Source organism: Physeter macrocephalus, chromosome 4 (genome assembly GCF_002837175.3).
Source record: "Physeter macrocephalus isolate SW-GA chromosome 4, ASM283717v5, whole genome shotgun sequence".
NCBI lineage: Eukaryota > Metazoa > Chordata > Mammalia > Artiodactyla > Physeteridae > Physeter > Physeter macrocephalus.
The window spans coordinates 49,954,754-49,972,491 of NC_041217.1; the positions used below are offsets into that span (position 1 = coordinate 49,954,754).

Below are 17,738 nucleotides of genomic sequence, written 5' to 3' on the forward strand. Positions count from 1 at the left end.
CATATGGACAACAATGGCTACTATCTTTGCTTAACTATGCTTTCCAACATTTTCTATAGTGTGCATTGTATTTCTTTTCTGCCATTTAGAATGCTTGAAATTATGCCATAGAATATTTTATGTGCGCTAAAGCTAATTATGTCAGCTGAGCTAAAGAACTATGTATAGGAATTTCTGGGGAGTTGTGGCATTGCAGTATTATGCAAGAATGAGGTCTGGAAATATTGGAATTCACTGCCTTTTTTGGTTGTTATAACTTTTTTTAAAACTGGAAACTGAGACTTCCCTGGTGGTCCAGTGGTAAGACTTTGCGCTCCCAATGCAGGGGGCTTGAGTTCAGACCCTGGTCAGAGAACTAGATCCTGCATGGCACAACTAAAAGCCCACATACCACAACTAAAAGATCCCTCATGGGAAGTGGGCGCCATGCGCCCGGAGTCCCGCGCACTCCCCGCTGTCCCGCCACGCCCGGCCAGGCCCCATGATGGTGCAGGAGCCTGGGCTAGCCACCTCTGCGCCTCCCGGTTCTCAGGCCCTTCTGGACGTTCTGCTCCAGAACCTCTACGACTTTGGAGAGACAGAAGATGAAGCAGAGCAGAAAAGGATCAGAAAGAAAAGAGAGAAGAAAAGAGATATGGGGACCCCAGCAGCCTTGGTAGCAGAGCCATATCTCCAACCTGTATCTCTTGTCAGAGGCCAGAGGAAGAGTGCTTCCAGCTTCTTCCAGGAACCCCAGGAAGAGCTGCAGGGTGTTGCCGCCATGACCCCTGGTGGTTTCCCTTCAGGACCTGTAGTCTCTAGTGCTGCAGTAGCCCACTCTCCCCTGAGGAACGACAGGGAACCAGTAGAAGTGGTGGAATTTCACAGCAGAAGTAGAAAAAGAAAACAGAAGCCTGATCAAGACGAGAACACAAAGACCAAAACTAGTATCCTCGAGAAAGATGTGGATATACAAGAATTTAACTTAGAAAAGGCTCGTTTGGAAGTGCACCGGTTTGGGATCACAGGTTATGGAAAAGGAAAGGAGAGAATCCTGGAGCAGGGACGTGCCATTATGCTGGGCGCTAAGCCTCCCAAAAACAGTTATGTGAATTACAAGGTTTTACAGGAGCAAATCAAAGAAAAAAAGTCAGCAAAGGAAAAAGAAAAGAGAACGGCCCAGGACACAGATATTTTCAAGAAAAAGAAGAGGAAAGGACAGGAAGGCAGGAAATCCAAAAAGAAGAAATCGGCTCCCAGTATTTTGTCAAGTGGACGGATTGGACAGGTTGGAAAATTCAAAAATGGGACACTGATTCTGAGCCAAGTTGATATCAAAAAAATAAATTCTTCCGGAGTGGCTAAATGAAGTACTTTATAAAATAAAGAGAGAAATGGGAAAGTGCCAATGTACTGAAACTGGACCCCTACAAGACTTCCAGATTATTCTTATTTATTTCATATTTCATAGACTGCTCTTTTATTTTAGGGAACAAAATCAAATTGAAATAATAAAATTTCTATCTGCTGAAGTGTCTGATTTTTTTTTTTTTTTTTTTTTTGGTGATAACCATGTTGGGCAAACTGCAATGTGACTCTGAAGTAAAACTGAAACTGTGTAACTCGGAGTGGGACTTGAACCCATAGTCTTTTAACTGAGATCACACACCTGGTCTCAAGACTTCATGAAGCTCAGGTTCTTGATGTCTCATCACAGAAAGAATTCAGTGAGAGACAAAGTGATAGGTAAGAAGTGGATTTATTTAGAGAGAAACACACTCCACAGACAGAGTGTGGGCCATCTCAGAAGGCGAGAGTGGCACCAGGGTTTGGGGTTGTCCATTTTTATAGGGGTGGGTAATTTCACAGGCTAATGAGTGGGAAGAGTATTCCAGCTGTTTTGGGGAAGGGGTGGGGATTTCCAGGAATTGGGCCGCCGCCCTCTTTTTGACCCTTGTGGTCGCTCTTGGAACTGTCATGGCACCTGTGGGTGTGTCATTTAGCTTGCTGATGTGTTACTGTGAGCATATACTGAAGCTCAAGGTCTAGTGGAAGTCCACGCTTTTGCCATCTTGGACCCATTTGGTTCTAATCAGTTTATATCGTGTCCTCAGGCTATGTCATTCTTTCAAAGGTTGTGCCCTGCCCCCTTTCCTCCTGTTTCAGAACTACTGAGAAGAATGTCTTAATATTCTCCATCAAGGTTCACTCGAGTTTCACTTTCACTGGTGTTTTGTACATTTGCTTGTAGATATTTCATAATTTTACGGATTTGTAGATGCTAACAATTAGCTTAAAATTGCTTTTTAATTTTCTAAAAATGATTTAATGTTACTATATCATGAAAGAACTAAGAATGTGAACATTTGTCAGTTGTTTTGTGGGAAAAGCATTTTCGATTTTTAGCTAAAGTGTATAAAATCTACTTTGTAAGAACTTGTATAAATAAAATACAACTTTTGGGCTTCCGTGGTGGCGCAGTGGTTGAGAGTCCGCCTGCTGATGCGGGGGACATGGGTTCGTGCCCCGGTCCGGGAAGATCCCACATGCCGCGGAGCGGGTGGGCCCGTGAGCCATGGCCACTGGGCCTGCGTGTCCGGAGCCTGTGCTCCACAACGGGAGAGGCCACAATAGTCAGAGGCCCGCGTACCACAAAAAAAATAAAAATAAAAAAAATAAAATAAAATACAACTTTTGTGGTAAAAAATAATAATAATAAATAAATAAATAAATAAAGATCCCTCATGACTCAACTAAAAAGATCCTGCATGCCACAACTAAAGATCCCACACGCCGCATCGAAGATCCTGCATGCCGCAACTAAGACCCGGTGCAGCCAAATAAATAAATAGTTTTTAAAAAAACCTGGAAACTGATTTTTAAAACAATACTGTGACTTTAATTCATTCACTCAATAATGTTATTTTTGCCTTGTTACTATTTAAATTTATACTTTCTTATTTTGATATTTTGTCACCCAGCATTCCAGTGGTGTCTATTTATATTGTATTTCAATTTTCTCTTTATTAGGTTGTATCCAAGTTTCCAGAGGGTTTACTTATTTCTAAACTTCTTGGAGAGTTTGAGGTGAGTGTTTTCTTTTTCACCAACCATGTTTTTTTATGGCTTGCTTATGTTTCTCATGATTGATAGAAATTTTGTTGCTATTCCTTGGATCCTCCAAGTCTATGCTCTAGAACTTAAACATCTTGCTTTGCATTTTGGTGGCCTCTTCTTTACTAAAAGAGTTAAGAATCTGATTCTTAATAAATACTTCATTATGCATAGGAAGAATATTTTTACCACTATTGTTATATTAAAGTTATTAAAGAATAAAAGTTATTTTTCGGGCTTCGCTGGTGGCGCAGTGGTTGAGAGTCTGCCTGCCGATGCAGGGGACACGGGTTCGTGCCCTGGTCGGGGAGGATCCCACATGCCGCGGAGCGACTAGGCCCGTGAGCCACGGCCGCTGAACCTGTGCGTCCGGAGCCTGTGCTCTGCAATGGGAGAGGCCACAACAGTGAGAGGCCTGTGTACCACCAAAAAAAAAAAAATTATTTTTCATGTCTGATAATACTAAGTGTCATTGGGGATATGGAGAAACAGAATAACTCATATACTGCTTGTGGGACAAAACCCCTTTGGAGAGCATTTTGGCAATATCACTTTACTTGAGGATATGCACCCCTGATGATTCAGGAGTTCTATTAATACTTCTACAGATACACTTTAGAGAAACTCTTAAACATGTGCACATGAAAACATACATATGACACGCACATTGCAGCGTAGTAAAAAACTGGAAACAAATTAAATGGCTATCAGTAGGAGAATGGATAAATAAATTGAGATTGACATTTATACAATGGAGTAATATGTAACATAAAATAAATGAACTAGATTTCATCCATGCAACATGAATCATTTTTGGAACAATTATGTTTTAGTGAAAAAAAAATCACATTGCAGAATGATAATTCAGATACTGCTATATACCCAATTTTTAAAAATGGTTAGGTGTGCCAGTCTCTATTTGGAATGCCTTTCTTATAGCAGTTCGTTTTCACAACAGAGTGAGGCACAGAAAAGTAGGGTCAGGTAGCCAGTAATGGGTGGAGCCAGGATTTGAAACCCTGGCAGTCTGGCTTCACTATTCTAACTCTTAACTACTATGTCATGAACACTATCACATATTTGTACATATGAACACGGATGTTGTGAGATACTACATAGCATAATGGTTAAGATACATCACCTCTATGTGCTATTTCATAGATGATATGTAAAGTCAGAATAATATTACCTACTTATAGAGTTTTGTCAGTTTAAATGGCTTAAAATAAAGTAATTAGAACAGTGCCTGCCACATAGTAATTCGATAACTGTTAAAACTCATAGTAGAATAAAAAAAAGAAAACTTAGAAAAGATGTATATCATCCCTCAGTGATGGAGAAAACTTAATTTCACATTGTGAATTTAAAGAAATGAATCTTTTAGAGCCAAAAAGTTTATTTCAAATAGGCCCATGAAAGAAAGCTAAAACAAAGAGTCTTGACGTTTTTTGGATTAACAAGTCAAGTCACTTATCTAGAAATGAAATTACAGAATAAAGTGTAGGGACTTCCCTGGTGGCTCAGTGGTTAAGAATCTGCCTGACAATTCAGGGGACATGGGTTCGAGCCCTGGGCCGGGAAGATCCCACATGTCTCGGAGCAACTAAGCCCATGCGCCACAGCTACTGAGCCTGCACTCTAGAGCTTGCGAGCCACGACTACTGAGCCTGTGTGCCACAACTACTGAAGCCTCTGCACCTAGAGCCCATGCAGTGCAACAAGAGAAGCCACCACAATGAGAAGACCGCATACCGCAACGAAGAGTAGCTCCCACTTGCCACAACTAGAGAAAGCCCACACGCAGCAATGAAGACCCAACACAGCCAAAAATAAATAAATAAATAAAAATAAAGTGTAAAATAGAGGAATAAAGTAATAGAATATGACTTAATTGTCACAAAATTTATGTGTAAAAATGAACTTCCTATGCCAGATTCACAACTCAAAGTGAATAGTTTTCTACAACATTTTAGCAAAAGTAGCTTCCTGTAATAAGAATTCATGGAGTTAAGATTAAAAGTCAACAATCTTGGAGAAATTAAACCTTTTTTTAAAAATAGGATTTGTTTTTATATTGGAGTATAGTTGATTAACAATGTTGTGTTAGTTTCCGATGTACAGCAATGTGATTCAGTTATACATATACATGTATCTATTCTTTTTCAAATTCTTTTCCCGTTTAGGTTATTACAGAATATTGAGCAGAGTTCCCTGTGCTATACAGTAGGTCCTTGTTGTTTATCTATTTTAAATATAGCAGTGTGTACATGTCAGTCCCAAACTCCCAATCTGTCCTTCCCCCACCCTGCCTTCCCCCTTGCTAACCATAAGTTCATTCTCTAAGTCTGTGAGTCTGTAAAACAAACCTTTAAATGTTACAGGGAAGCTCTTTGCCCTTCTTAGTAAAAAGACTTCGGCAGAAATTCAACATTGTTATAAGAAATATATAATAAGTATAGATTTAATTTAACCTTTATTCTAACTTGTAGTAACACTTACTAACCCTTTATTTATCCAACATGTTATAAAAGCTACCTGTGTGATTTGTCCTCTTGAAATACCTGGGCACCAGTCTGCCATTCTTTCAAGATCCTTTGTTAAATTGCTAATTGAAGGGAAGATAGTGCAGTGGCAGCATAGTTTTTGGATCTCCCTGAAGTGCCATGTAATAACAGTCAGAGAAACTAGATAGCAAAACAAAAAATCCACAGACAATATTTATAACAAAATCGGGTAATATATCTCCCATGAATAATTGCTGGAGAGTAATCAGCAGCAGCCACAAGAGCCTCATAATATCAATGTCTGTGCCAGGAGAAAACAGGGAAGCAAGAGAGCCAATGTCTGATGGACCTAGGGACAAAAGAATTGCAAAATAGCCATCAGGTATTCACTAGAATGTACAGCAAACCATTTTGAAAACAGCAGCTGAAACTGGATGATATTTTGACTTATCTAATAGCAGAGAATGTTTCATGGTAAGAGTTGAATAGGGCTGGAGCACCATAGCTCCTGTGAATTCTTGAAACTGACCAGCCAGAGCTCCCTACAGACACTAATGAAAAATTGAGCAGGTTACAGACAGTAGAAAGAGAAGTCTTAGATGTAAGTAGTATTAAGGGAAAAGAGCCAGGAAATTTCAAAATTAACCTACTGTATTTTTAAACAGTATATGAAAACAATGGAAGGAGGAGTTCTGTGAAGCAGAAAGCAATCCAGAATGATGTCCTGTAAGTCAGGAAAATGAATTTCACAATTCAGTGAATTTCAACAGAAGAGGATCAGGGTCAAATTGCATCATTGTCTTAAGAAAAAAAGAGATTAGGAGCAGAATAACATATCTACTGAAAATAAAAGCATGTCAGAAAGACATGTCCCTAATAAAGATCAAAACTGAAACCTACTTTTTCAAAAATATATATTAAGAAAGTGATACAAAACATGAAAGAACAACATAAATCTGAATTACACGAATTTGGAAATAAGGTGAACAGTACTCAGGGAAGAATTATAAATAAAAGGAAAAATCATTTCAGAAATGAAGATTAAACTTCAAAGATTACAAGAGCAAAAAATATAACAGCTAATGCCCTAAGAAAAACAGTAGGTAAAAATGAGGAACATTTTGAAAGTCAAAATAAATGAGGGAGGCACTGGGGATCCAGGCATAAAAGGCTCTGTCACTAAGGTTTTTGAAATCTAGTGAGAAACTCAGGCATGCAAATAAATTAAGGTAATACTACGTCTGAGTAGCCTATATTGGAACAATCCTGAAGATAATTATTATAAGTTCTGGACAAAATATGCAAAATCACTCTCTGAAGGTACTAGAAATTGTCCAAAAGCAGGCAGAAACTGTAAAGGAGTCAGCACCTGGAGGAGGGAACAGCACCTTTTTGTTTGCCTGGATTTTGGCCTGATGGCAGGCCCCATACATTGTTTGGAATTGGAGATTGGCTAGAAATCAGAAGTTTTACTGGCTTCTGATTTGGAGCTACATAAGCAGCTGAAAAATTAGGGGAGAAATCATAGGATGGAGAGAGCTACAGAGAGGGAGCATCAAATTCTGCATATAAATTCTGCTCAAATCTCTGACTGTTGAACTACACATGCCTGGGGCAGACTCAAAGCAGCCTAGTAAGGCTAAGAGAACTGAATCTATTTCAGCTGTTGCCCACCACAGGGAGTCAGAATTTAAGATTAGTCAAGTTAACTCCCAGCTAAAACTAAGCAAAAAGCAGTACTCTTAAAAGGACTGTAAAAGATCCCACAGTCTCTACAGCTTACCTATTATGATGTTCAGGAAAGAAACCAAAATTACTGGATAGATTAAGAAACAAGAAAATGTGACCCTTGGTGAAGAGAAAAAATAATCAATGGAAACTGATCCTGAGATGATGCAGATGTTGAAGTTAGCAAAAAGGTTTTAAAGAATTCTTAAAACCACATTAAGAAGAGTGTAAAGCAATATATGTTCACACTAAATGAACAGATAAGAAACTTCAGTGGAGGAAAAGAAATTATAAAGTCAAATGATTTTCTAGAGTTGAAAATAAAATATCTGAAGTAAATTCACTGCAGTGTCTTAAGAACAAATTGGAAATGGCAGAAGAAAGCATCAGTGAACCCCAGAACAGATTGGTAGAAATGATCCAATCTGAAGAACAGAGAGAGAAAATAAAAAAAAAATTTTTAAAAAGCAGAATCTGGGAGTTCCCTGGTGGTATAGTGGTTAGGATTCAGTGCTTTCACTGCTGTGGCCCAGGTTCAGTCCCTGGTTGGGGAACTCAGAGGTACTGTGAGCCGTGTGGCATGGCCAAAAAAAAAAAAAAAAAAAACATAATCTGAGAGACCTGTGGGACGATACCAAGTGGCCTAACATATGTGTAATTGTGATGAGAGAAAGATGGTAAGGAGAAAAAATGAAAAGAGAAAAAATTCTTGAGAAAATAATGGTTAAAAATTTTGTAAATTTTATGAAAGAGTTTACAGATTTAAGAAGCCCAGAAAAGCCCACAAAATGAATACAAAGAAAATCTTACATAGGCACCTCGTAGTCAAACTGCAGAAAACTCAAAGTAATTAGAAAATCATGCAACTAAAGAAAAATGACACATTGCCATAGAGGGGAACAATGTTAAATATGATGGCTGACCTCTCATTAGGAGCAGTAAAGGCTAGAAGACAGTGGAATGACATCTTTAAAGTTTTCAAAAAAAACCCACTCTTTGCCCAATTTTTTATTTCCAGTAGTATAGTATCTTGGTAGTATCTTTCAAGAACTTTGAAGAATGAAGGTGAAGTAGAGGTATTTTCAGATAATCAAAAATGGGTAATTAATTGTAAGCAGCCCTGCATTATAGGAAATTCTAAAGAATATTCTTCAGGCTGAAGGAAATGATGCCAGATTGTACTTGAATCTATAGGAAGGATTGAAGAGCACAGGAAATGGTAAGTGTGTGGGTATATATCAAAGACTTTTTAAAAAATCAATTAAGTATATGACTGTTTAAAGCAAAAATTATAACACTGTATAATTGGGTTTGTAACATGTAGATGTAATATTTGTGAAAACCATAGCATAATGAGTGGAGGGGCAGTACATGGAACTATAGTTTGCAAGGTTCTTGTGTTTTATGTGAAGTAGTATAGTAAGACTGAAAAGTTAAGGATGTATAGAACAATAAATAATGCAGAGTTATAGCTATAAAGCCAATAGATAAATTAAAATGGAATTGTATAAAAATACTCAGTAAACTCAAAGGAAGACGGGGCTTACTGTTCAGCTGTTTTGCTTGAAGGACAACAAAGGAACAGAGTTTGAGAGAAACAAAATACAAATGGGATTAGCAGAAATTAAATAGCAAAAATGTTAGCTGTATAGGAGAAAATATTTGCAAACAATGTGAACAACAAGAGCTCAGTTTCCAAAATATACAAACAGCTCATACAGCTCATTATAAAAAAAAACCAAACAACCCAATCAAAAAATGGGCAGAAAACCTAAATAGACATTTCTCCAAAGAAGACATACAGAGGGCCAACAGACACATGAAAAGATGCTCAACATTGCTAATTATTAGAGAAATGCAAATGCAATAAGGGATCACCTCACACCAGTCAGAATGGCGATCATCAAAAAGTCTACAAATAATAAATGCTGGAGAGGGTGTGGAGAAAAGGTAACACTCCTGCACTGTTGGTGGGAATGTAAATTGGTGCAGCCACTGTTGAGAAACGGTATGGAGGTTCCTTACAAAACTAAAAATGGAGCTACCATATGACCCAGCAGTCCCACTCCTGGGCATATATCTGGAGAAAATCATAATTCAAAAAGATAGATGCACCCCAGTGTTCATTGTAGTGCTGTTTACAATAGCCAAGACATGGAAGCAACCTAAGTGTCCATCAACAGATGAATAAAGAAGATGTGGTATATATATACAATGTAATATTATTCAGCCATAAAAAAGAACGAAATAATGCCATTTGCAGTAACATGGATGGACCTTGAGGTTATCATACCAAGTGAAGTAAGTCAGAGAAAGACAAATATCGTATGATAACACTTATATGTGGAATCTAAAGAATGATACAAACGAACTTATTTACAAATCAGAAGCAGACTCACAGACGTAGAAAACAAACTATGGTTACAAAAGGGGAAAGGGAGGGAGGGATAAATTAGGGGTTTGGGATTAAGAGACACACACTAATATATATAAAAGGTAAACAACAAGGACCTACTGTATAGCACAGGAAACTATATTCAATATCTTGTAATAACCTATAAGGAAAAGGATCTGAAAAAAATATATATATATATAAACTGAATCATTTTGCTGTACACCTGAAACTAACACAACATTGTAAACCAACTATACTTCAGTTTAAAAAATGGTATCTGTAAGTCCAATTATATTAATAATTTCATGAATGTAGTGGAGTATATATTACAATTAATGAAGTTATGAGATGGAATGCAAAAGAAAGATGCAACTAAATGCTGTCCACATGAAATACATTGTTAGTAAAAAGATACAGATTGGTTGAAAGTAAAAGATGAAAAAGATATATCATACATACATACAGTAAGCATAAAAGAATCGAAGTGACTAAAAATTAGGTAAAGTCAGAATTCTAGGCGAAGTGTATTATCAGAGATAGAGGGACATTTCATAAGGATAAACGGTTAATTAGGAAGACACAACGGTCAAATGTGTATTTACCTAATAATGCTTTAAGATAAATGATCTAAAAGTTGACAGAATTAATTATGAGTTAACTCCACAATTATAAGGGTTTTCTCTTTCTGGCATTTAATAAAATATTTTAAAAAAATGAATAAGGACATAGAAAATCTGAACCACACTCTTTACCATCATGATCTGTTTGACTTTTATAGAACACTGTACCCAACAACTGCAGAATACATATTCTGTTCAGGTACACATGGAACACTTGCCAAGATGGACCATGTAGTTGGCCATGGAATAAGTCTCAACAAATTTCAAAATACTGAAATCTTACAGAGTATGTTCTTTAAGATGGAATTAAATTACAGATCAATACAATGAATTACCTAAGAATTAACCCTCCAGATAATTTGGAAGTTAAACAGTTCTCTTCTAAATAACGTATTTTTAAAAATTGAAGTATAGTTGATTTACAATGTTGTATTAGTGTCTGGGTGTACAGCAAAGTCATTCAGTTATACATATATATGTGTACTTCTTCATACTCTTTTGCATTATGGTATATTATAGGATATTGAATGTAGCTGAATAACTTATTAAAGACAGAATCACAAGGGAAATTTGAAAATATTTCCAATTGAAAATGAAAATATAACATGTCAAAAATTGTGAGATGCAGCTAAAACAGTGCTCAAAGAGAAATTTATAGCTCTAAAATGCCTAAAGTAGAAGAAAAGAAAGGTATAAAATCATCATTGACCTGAAGGTCTACCTTAAGAAGTCTAGAAAAGGGAGGAGTGAAATAAAGTCAAAATAGTAGGAGAAAAGAAATAATAAAATCAAGAATAGACATTAATAAAATAGCAACAATTAACAAAGCCAAATATTGATTCTTTGTAAGAATCAAAATTGATAAACCATTAACTAGTTAAATTAGAAAAAAAAAGAGAGGACACAAACACCAATATCAGGAAAGAGATTATATCGTTATAAATTCTACAGATATTAAAAGGACAATAAGGAAATATTATGAACAACTGTGCCTATCATTTGACAACTTAGATGGAATGGACAAATTCCTCAAAAGACACAAATTACCCAACTGAGGCAAGATGAAATAGAAAATCTGAATATCCCTGTAAGTATCAAGAAATGGATTTTTGTTATTTAAAAAAAACAAAAGAAAGCAAAACACCTCTCCACAAAAGAAGGGAGAAGAAGAAAAAACTCCAGGCCCATATGGTTTTATTGGAGAATTCTGTCAAACTTTTAAGGAGGAAATTATATTTGTTTCTTTCATAAAATAGAATGAGTTGGGGAGTATTTTCTATGAATACATTATGCTGCTACCAAAACTTGACATAGACATTACAAAAAAACCCAATTAGATCATGTTTATCATAACATAGGATAAAAAATTTTACAAAATAATAGTAAATTGAATCCAGCAATATGTGAACAAGAGGGTATTTTCCCCCAGCAATACAAGGTTGGAGTAACATTTCAAAAGGAATTAACATAATTCACCATGTTAACAGAATAAGGAAGAAAACCATATGATCATTTTAGTAGATGCAGAAAAAGATTACCAAAATGTAATACCCATTTGTAATCAAAACTCAGAAAAATAGGAATAGAATAGAACTTCCTCAACCTGGTAAAGGATAGCTATGAAAAACCTATACTTGTCATACTTAATAGTAAAACACTGGACACTTTCCCCCTAAAATCAGGGCTACTGTGTCCATTCGCACGGCTTTAATTCAGTGTTGTACTGGAGGTCCTAGACAGTGTAATAAAATAAGAAAAAAATAGGCACAAAAACTTGAAGTAGTGAAACTGTCATTATTTATAGAAAACATGATTGTCTACATAGAATGTACTAAGGAATCCATGAAAAGCTATTAGAACTAATAAGTGAATTTATTAAGGCCAAAGTTAAGAATATTAAAAAGTTATATATTAATTATATAGATTAATAAAAATAACAATATAGATTAATATAAAAATCTGTTATATTTCCATATGGAGGCAGCAAACAATTGGAAAATGAAATTTTAAAAATTCTATTTACAATAGTGTCAAATTACTTGAAAATAAGTCTAACAAAGAAACATAAGACATCTGTACTGAAAAATACTAACATTGCTGAGAGAAATTAAAGAAGACTAAATGGAGAGCTGTAACATTCATGGGTAAGAAGCTTAGTATTGTTATTAATCTATAGATTCAGTGTTGTCCCTATCATAATTCTTGTAGGCTATTTGTAAATACTGACGAATCCATAAGTTTGTCTTAGAGTACATAAGGAGTTCAGTTCTTATGCACTCGAGTGATTTTTGATGGAGATGCCAAAGGAATTCAATGGGGACAGGAAAATCTTTTCAACAAATGATGCTGGAACAACTACTTATGTGGGAAAAAAAATGAATCTCAACCCCAGCCTCACACCATGTACAAAAATTAGAGATATATCATAGACATAAATGGGAAAAATTCAAAATTAAAGCTTCTAGAAGAAAACTTTATTTACAATCTGGGGATATTTAAGAGTTTCTTAGGACACAGAAAGCAATAATCATTTAAAAGAAAATTGATAATGAGACTTTATCAAAATTTTACTATTTAGGGGACTCCATTTAAAAATTAAAAAGCAGACCACAGACTGGGAAGAAATATTTACAATCATACATCTGAAAAAGGACTCATATCCAGAATACATAGAGAACCTTCTATATCTCCATTACAGAAAGCCAAACAACTCCATTAAAAAAAGGTTTGAACAGACACTTCACAAGTGTAGATGTATGAGTGATTAATAAACCCAAATGCTAGTAAACTCATACTTTTTTTTTTTTTTTTTTTTTTTTTTTTTTTTTTTTTTTTGCAGTACATGGGCCTCTCACTGTTGTGGCCTCTCCCGTTGCGGAGCACAGGCTCCGGACGCGCAGGCTCAGCGGCCATGGCTCACGGCCCCAGCCGCTCCGTGGCATGTGGGATCTTCCCGGACCGGGGCACGAACCCGTGTCCCCTGCATCGGCAGGCAGACTCTCAACCACTGCGCCACCAGGGAAGCCCCATTTTTGGTTCAAGTATAAAATGGTACTACTTTGGAAACTGTTCTGACAGTTTGTTATAAAATAAATGTATATTTACTCTTTGATCCAGAATTATACTCTTTGATCCAGAATTATTTATTCAAGAGAAATCAAAGCCTATGTCCCCCCAAAAGACTTGTACAATAATATTTGTAACAGCTTTATGCTTAATAGCCACAACTGGAGACAACTCTATTATTTATTAATACGAAAATGAATAAAGAAATTGTGGTATATTCTTACAATGAAATACTATTCAGCATTAAAAATAAATCAACTACTGATAGATGAACCAACATGGATGAATTTGAGAAATGCTTGCTGCTGAACAGAAGACTATACAGTGTAGGATACCTTCTATTTGAATTGCTAGGATAGCCAAAGCTAATTTATGGTGGAAAAAGAGAGTTGTTTTTCTCTGGGAAAGAAAGAACTTGCTGAGTGATGGAAATGTTTTATATCTTAAATATGAGTTTGCGGCACACAGTGTGCATTTATCAAAACTAATTGAATGATAAACTTAAGTTTTATACATTTCAGTGTATGTAAATTTTATGTTAAAAAAACTAACAGATATTGAACTCAGTTAATTATGTGCATACTGACATATTTTGGGGTAAAGGGTACTGATGTCTGCAGCTCGCGTTGAAATGCATAAAAAAGGTAAGATGGTTTGGTAGGTAGATGGCTATCTAGATGATAAAGGAAATATAGTAGAATACTAATAATTATATAATCTAGGTGGCAGATGTTCACTGTCCAAGTCTTTCACCTTTTCCTGTGTTTAAAAATTTTTATAAGAAAATACTAGGAAAAAATGAACAAGAAAGATTGAAGCAAAAGTAACAGGCATTGAAAACAGGCAGAGAAGAGCCAACGTATGAAGTAAAACCAATGATGGAACAGAATAAATATTGAAAACTATAATTTGAGTGAACTTTACTGAAATGGAAGACTTGAAATTATATATTGAAAGAACACACTGCATACCTGAGAATATCAACCCAGAATGACAAACTCCAAATTATTGGACTTAAAGAAAAAAATAATCCTTTGAACAAATGAACAAGTGACTTATAAAGGAGACAAAATTAGGTTATAGAACATTTTCAGTGTTCTTCTAAACATTCTCATGTTTAGAAGAAAAGGGATTTAAAAAATAACATATTTGAAACACTCAAGGAAAAAAAAATGTGAGCCAAGGATTTTATGGCTAGCAAAATTGACTTTCAACTATACAGAACTAGACAAGCTATTGCTGCCATGCAAGAATTCAAGAACCATTGTTCCCATGAGACCTCAAGGAGTCTACTGAAGAATGAACTTCAGGTAACCAAAATCACTTGAGGGACAGCAACAAAAGAACTGAAATGAGCGCCACTTATAAAACAAGACCAAATGAGGGTTAGAAAGAAGAGAATATAGTATATAATGGCTATATACTCTGATAATATAAAGGACAGTTACACAAAATGGTAGAAAGAGAAGGGGTGAGCATAGGAAAAAAATGTAAACTGCTTTTATTAATTATACTGGTAATGGTAATGTGAATACTGTTTTTCTGAGACTATTGAGTAGTGTGATATAGAGCAGCAGTCCCCAACCTTTTTGGCACCAAGGACCAGTTTTGTGGAAGACAGTTTTTCCACAGGTGGGGGGTGGGCATGGTTAAGGCGGTAATGCGAGCAGTGGGGAGCAGCAGATGAAGCTTCGCTCGCTCCCCCGCCACTAACCTCCTGCTGTGCGGCCCTGTTCCTAACAGGCCACGGACCAGTACCAGTATACCACCCGGGGGTTGGGCACCCCTGATATAGAGCATATTAATAATTATGGGATATATGGGGGTAATTATGAGGTAATTTTAATTGTATGTACAAGGATTTCTAATTGCATAAATTGAACCTGGAACATCTTACCATTCCAGACCAGCAAGGACTATTAAAGACTAGGTTCACATTAGAAGGGCTTAGGAATCCATGTGAAGTGTTATTTCAGGTTTCAATAAGGATAATAATTTCAGTGGTTTGAAGCCCATCAAATATGTTAAATTCTATGAGTTCATATGATATTAAAAACTAATTGGTGGGCTTCCCTGGTGGCACAGTGGTTAAGAATCCACCTGCCAATGCAGGGGACATGGGTTCGAGCCCTGGTCTGGGAAGATCCCACATGCTGTGGAGCAACTAAGCCTGTGTGCCACAACTACTGAGCCTGCGCTCTACAGCCTGTGAGACACAAATACTGAGCCCGTATGATGCAACTACTGAAGCCCGTGTGCCTAGAGCCCGTGCTCCGCAACAGAGAACCCACTGCAATGAGAAGCCCACGCACCACAATGAAGAGTAGCCCCAGCTCGTCGCAACTACAGAAAGCCCATGCACATAGACTGGCTGAATGGATACAAAAACAAGACTGTGCTCTGCAACAAGAGAAGCCACCGCAATGAGAAGCCTGCGCACCGCAACAAAGAGTAGCCCCCGCTAAATAAATAAATTAATTAAAAAAAAAAAAAAAACTAATTGGTTATCATGGAGGGTGATAGGGAACCAATTCATTACCTTAGAAAATGGTAAATAAAGAGAAAGAGCCAGTCACTTACCTCACTTTCCTGAATGAACTGGTAGGACTGGTTAACCAAATAGCAGATGAGGGGAGCATATCTCTATAAAATATTCCAACGAAATAACAAAAAAGAATTTATAGAATTAGAATATCACTATGTTAAGCCTCTCAATAAAATAGTAGATCAGGCATTGACCAGTAATGGCTCCTAACAACACCAAGAAAAAAAAAAAGACAACCAGACATTATATGTGCCTCTTTTTAGAACATGGCATCACCAATAGTCTTGTCATAGGGGTGGAGCATGAGTCTGATCAAGCCGCTGGGTCCAGCTGCCAGTTTGCAGAAAATAAAGTGTTTGCACTACGAGTGTATCATCTACAAAATCTACTTCATGAGGAAATGAAATCATGTAGTAGGATATATACATATATTTGAAGGCATAAATATAAACTAAGGAAAAAATAAAACAACCAAAATGGATTGGAGATGGAAGAGAAATAAGAGAGTGGGAGTAGAAATACACCAATTACTTTCTTGCTTATGGCTGGGAGTATATAAAGAAGGTAGCATAACAAAGGACCTGGGCCAGTGTATCTGACATATCAATGGATGGACCAAACTAACTTACTAAAAGAAACTGCTTCTGAGATAGGATTACTCAACTGTGTTTCATATAAGGATTTGAAATTACCTCCGTATTAACTCATAAAAAATACAACAGGTGTAATCTATTATGTTGAAGCATGATGCATGTTCAAGTTTTGACAGTTTCTGGAAAGTTTCACAAGAATCTGCTGGTGATGGTTTGCACAAGAAACTAGTAGTAATGGTTACCTCCAAGGAGGTGATCTCCTGATCAACTGAGGGATGGGAGTGGGCTGGAGACTTAGTTTTTGCTGTGTACCTTTTTAAAACTTCTGAATATCACTTATTCAAAAAATTGATAACTTACATTAAAAAGAATCCTTCCCAACCTAGTTGTGTGTTCAGCTGAATTGCATATTCATAGTACTGGGTACTTACCGAGAAGGTAAAGAAACCGTTAGAGACTAATGAACATAAAAAGAAAAGAAGCCATAATGTGTAATGTACGAAGAAGTAGAAGTACCAAATCTAATTCACCACCACCCTTCTTCTGTCCTCTACCAGTTCTTTCTCTCTTGGGATATCTGTGATTGGCTATAGATGTGATACTAATGACTCTTTTAAACTGTGACTTGACTGACGCTGGGCCCCATTTTTACAAGTGTCCTGGGAGAAGTCAATAAAGAGTTGAGTTTGGTCTCAGAGCATTACACCAACAAGAAAGAAGTATGCACTGCAGAAATCCCACCCTTTGTCAAGGGTCAATCCTTTAGAACTGTTTGCCCTGTGTGTTCCTGTTGATCTTCCCCAAGGTGATTAAGTCAGAGCAGGGATTTATTTTCTACTAACACCTAGTCAAGAGGAAGAGAGCAAGAACTACGGTTAGCTCAACTGCTTTACCTTGGTTATGGAGACAAAAGTTTAAGAATTCAGACATTTTAATGGGACGTCTTTATTAACAAGGGCAAACTTACCAATTCACTGTGCAGTTTAAACCAAACATATTTGTTATCTATCTTATATATATTCTCTTCTATCTGTATTTGGTATAGTTCTTCTTCTTTTCCAAGGCAAGAAAATCAGACAGTTATAGGAAATACATTGACACCTGCCTATTTATCCCAACTTCCAGGGTGAAATAATAAACAAAATTTTTAAGGAAATGTTTAAAAATAGTATTTTATTGCATGTGGAAAGTGGT

The 17,738-nt window shown here is 36.5% G+C and overlaps 2 protein-coding genes across 4 annotated transcripts in view; both read left to right on the top strand.

Annotated features, from left to right (window-relative positions):
* The window catches only part of TDRD5 (tudor domain containing 5), a 93,594-nt gene that overhangs the window by 30,118 nt on the left and 45,738 nt on the right, over positions 1 to 17,738 (top strand). For all 3 annotated transcript variants that reach the window (XM_007109038.2, XM_007109036.2, XM_007109037.2), the window contains exon 5: positions 3,010 to 3,066. In XM_007109038.2, coding sequence (XP_007109100.1) covers positions 3,010 to 3,066 — 57 coding nt within the window. The remainder of the gene's footprint in view (positions 1 to 3,009; positions 3,067 to 17,738) is intronic.
* On the top strand, positions 485 to 1,455 carry LOC102983823 (uncharacterized protein C1orf131-like). The gene has a single exon (XM_028488603.2). It carries the CDS (start codon positions 485 to 487, stop codon positions 1,346 to 1,348), a length of 864 nt encoding a protein of 287 aa, XP_028344404.1. The 3' UTR covers positions 1,349 to 1,455.

Excerpts from the sequence above, each read along its gene's own strand:
- LOC102983823 (XM_028488603.2), top strand. The coding sequence starts at position 485 with ATGGTGCAGGAGCCTGGGCTAGCCACCTCTGCGCCTCCCGGTTCTCAG.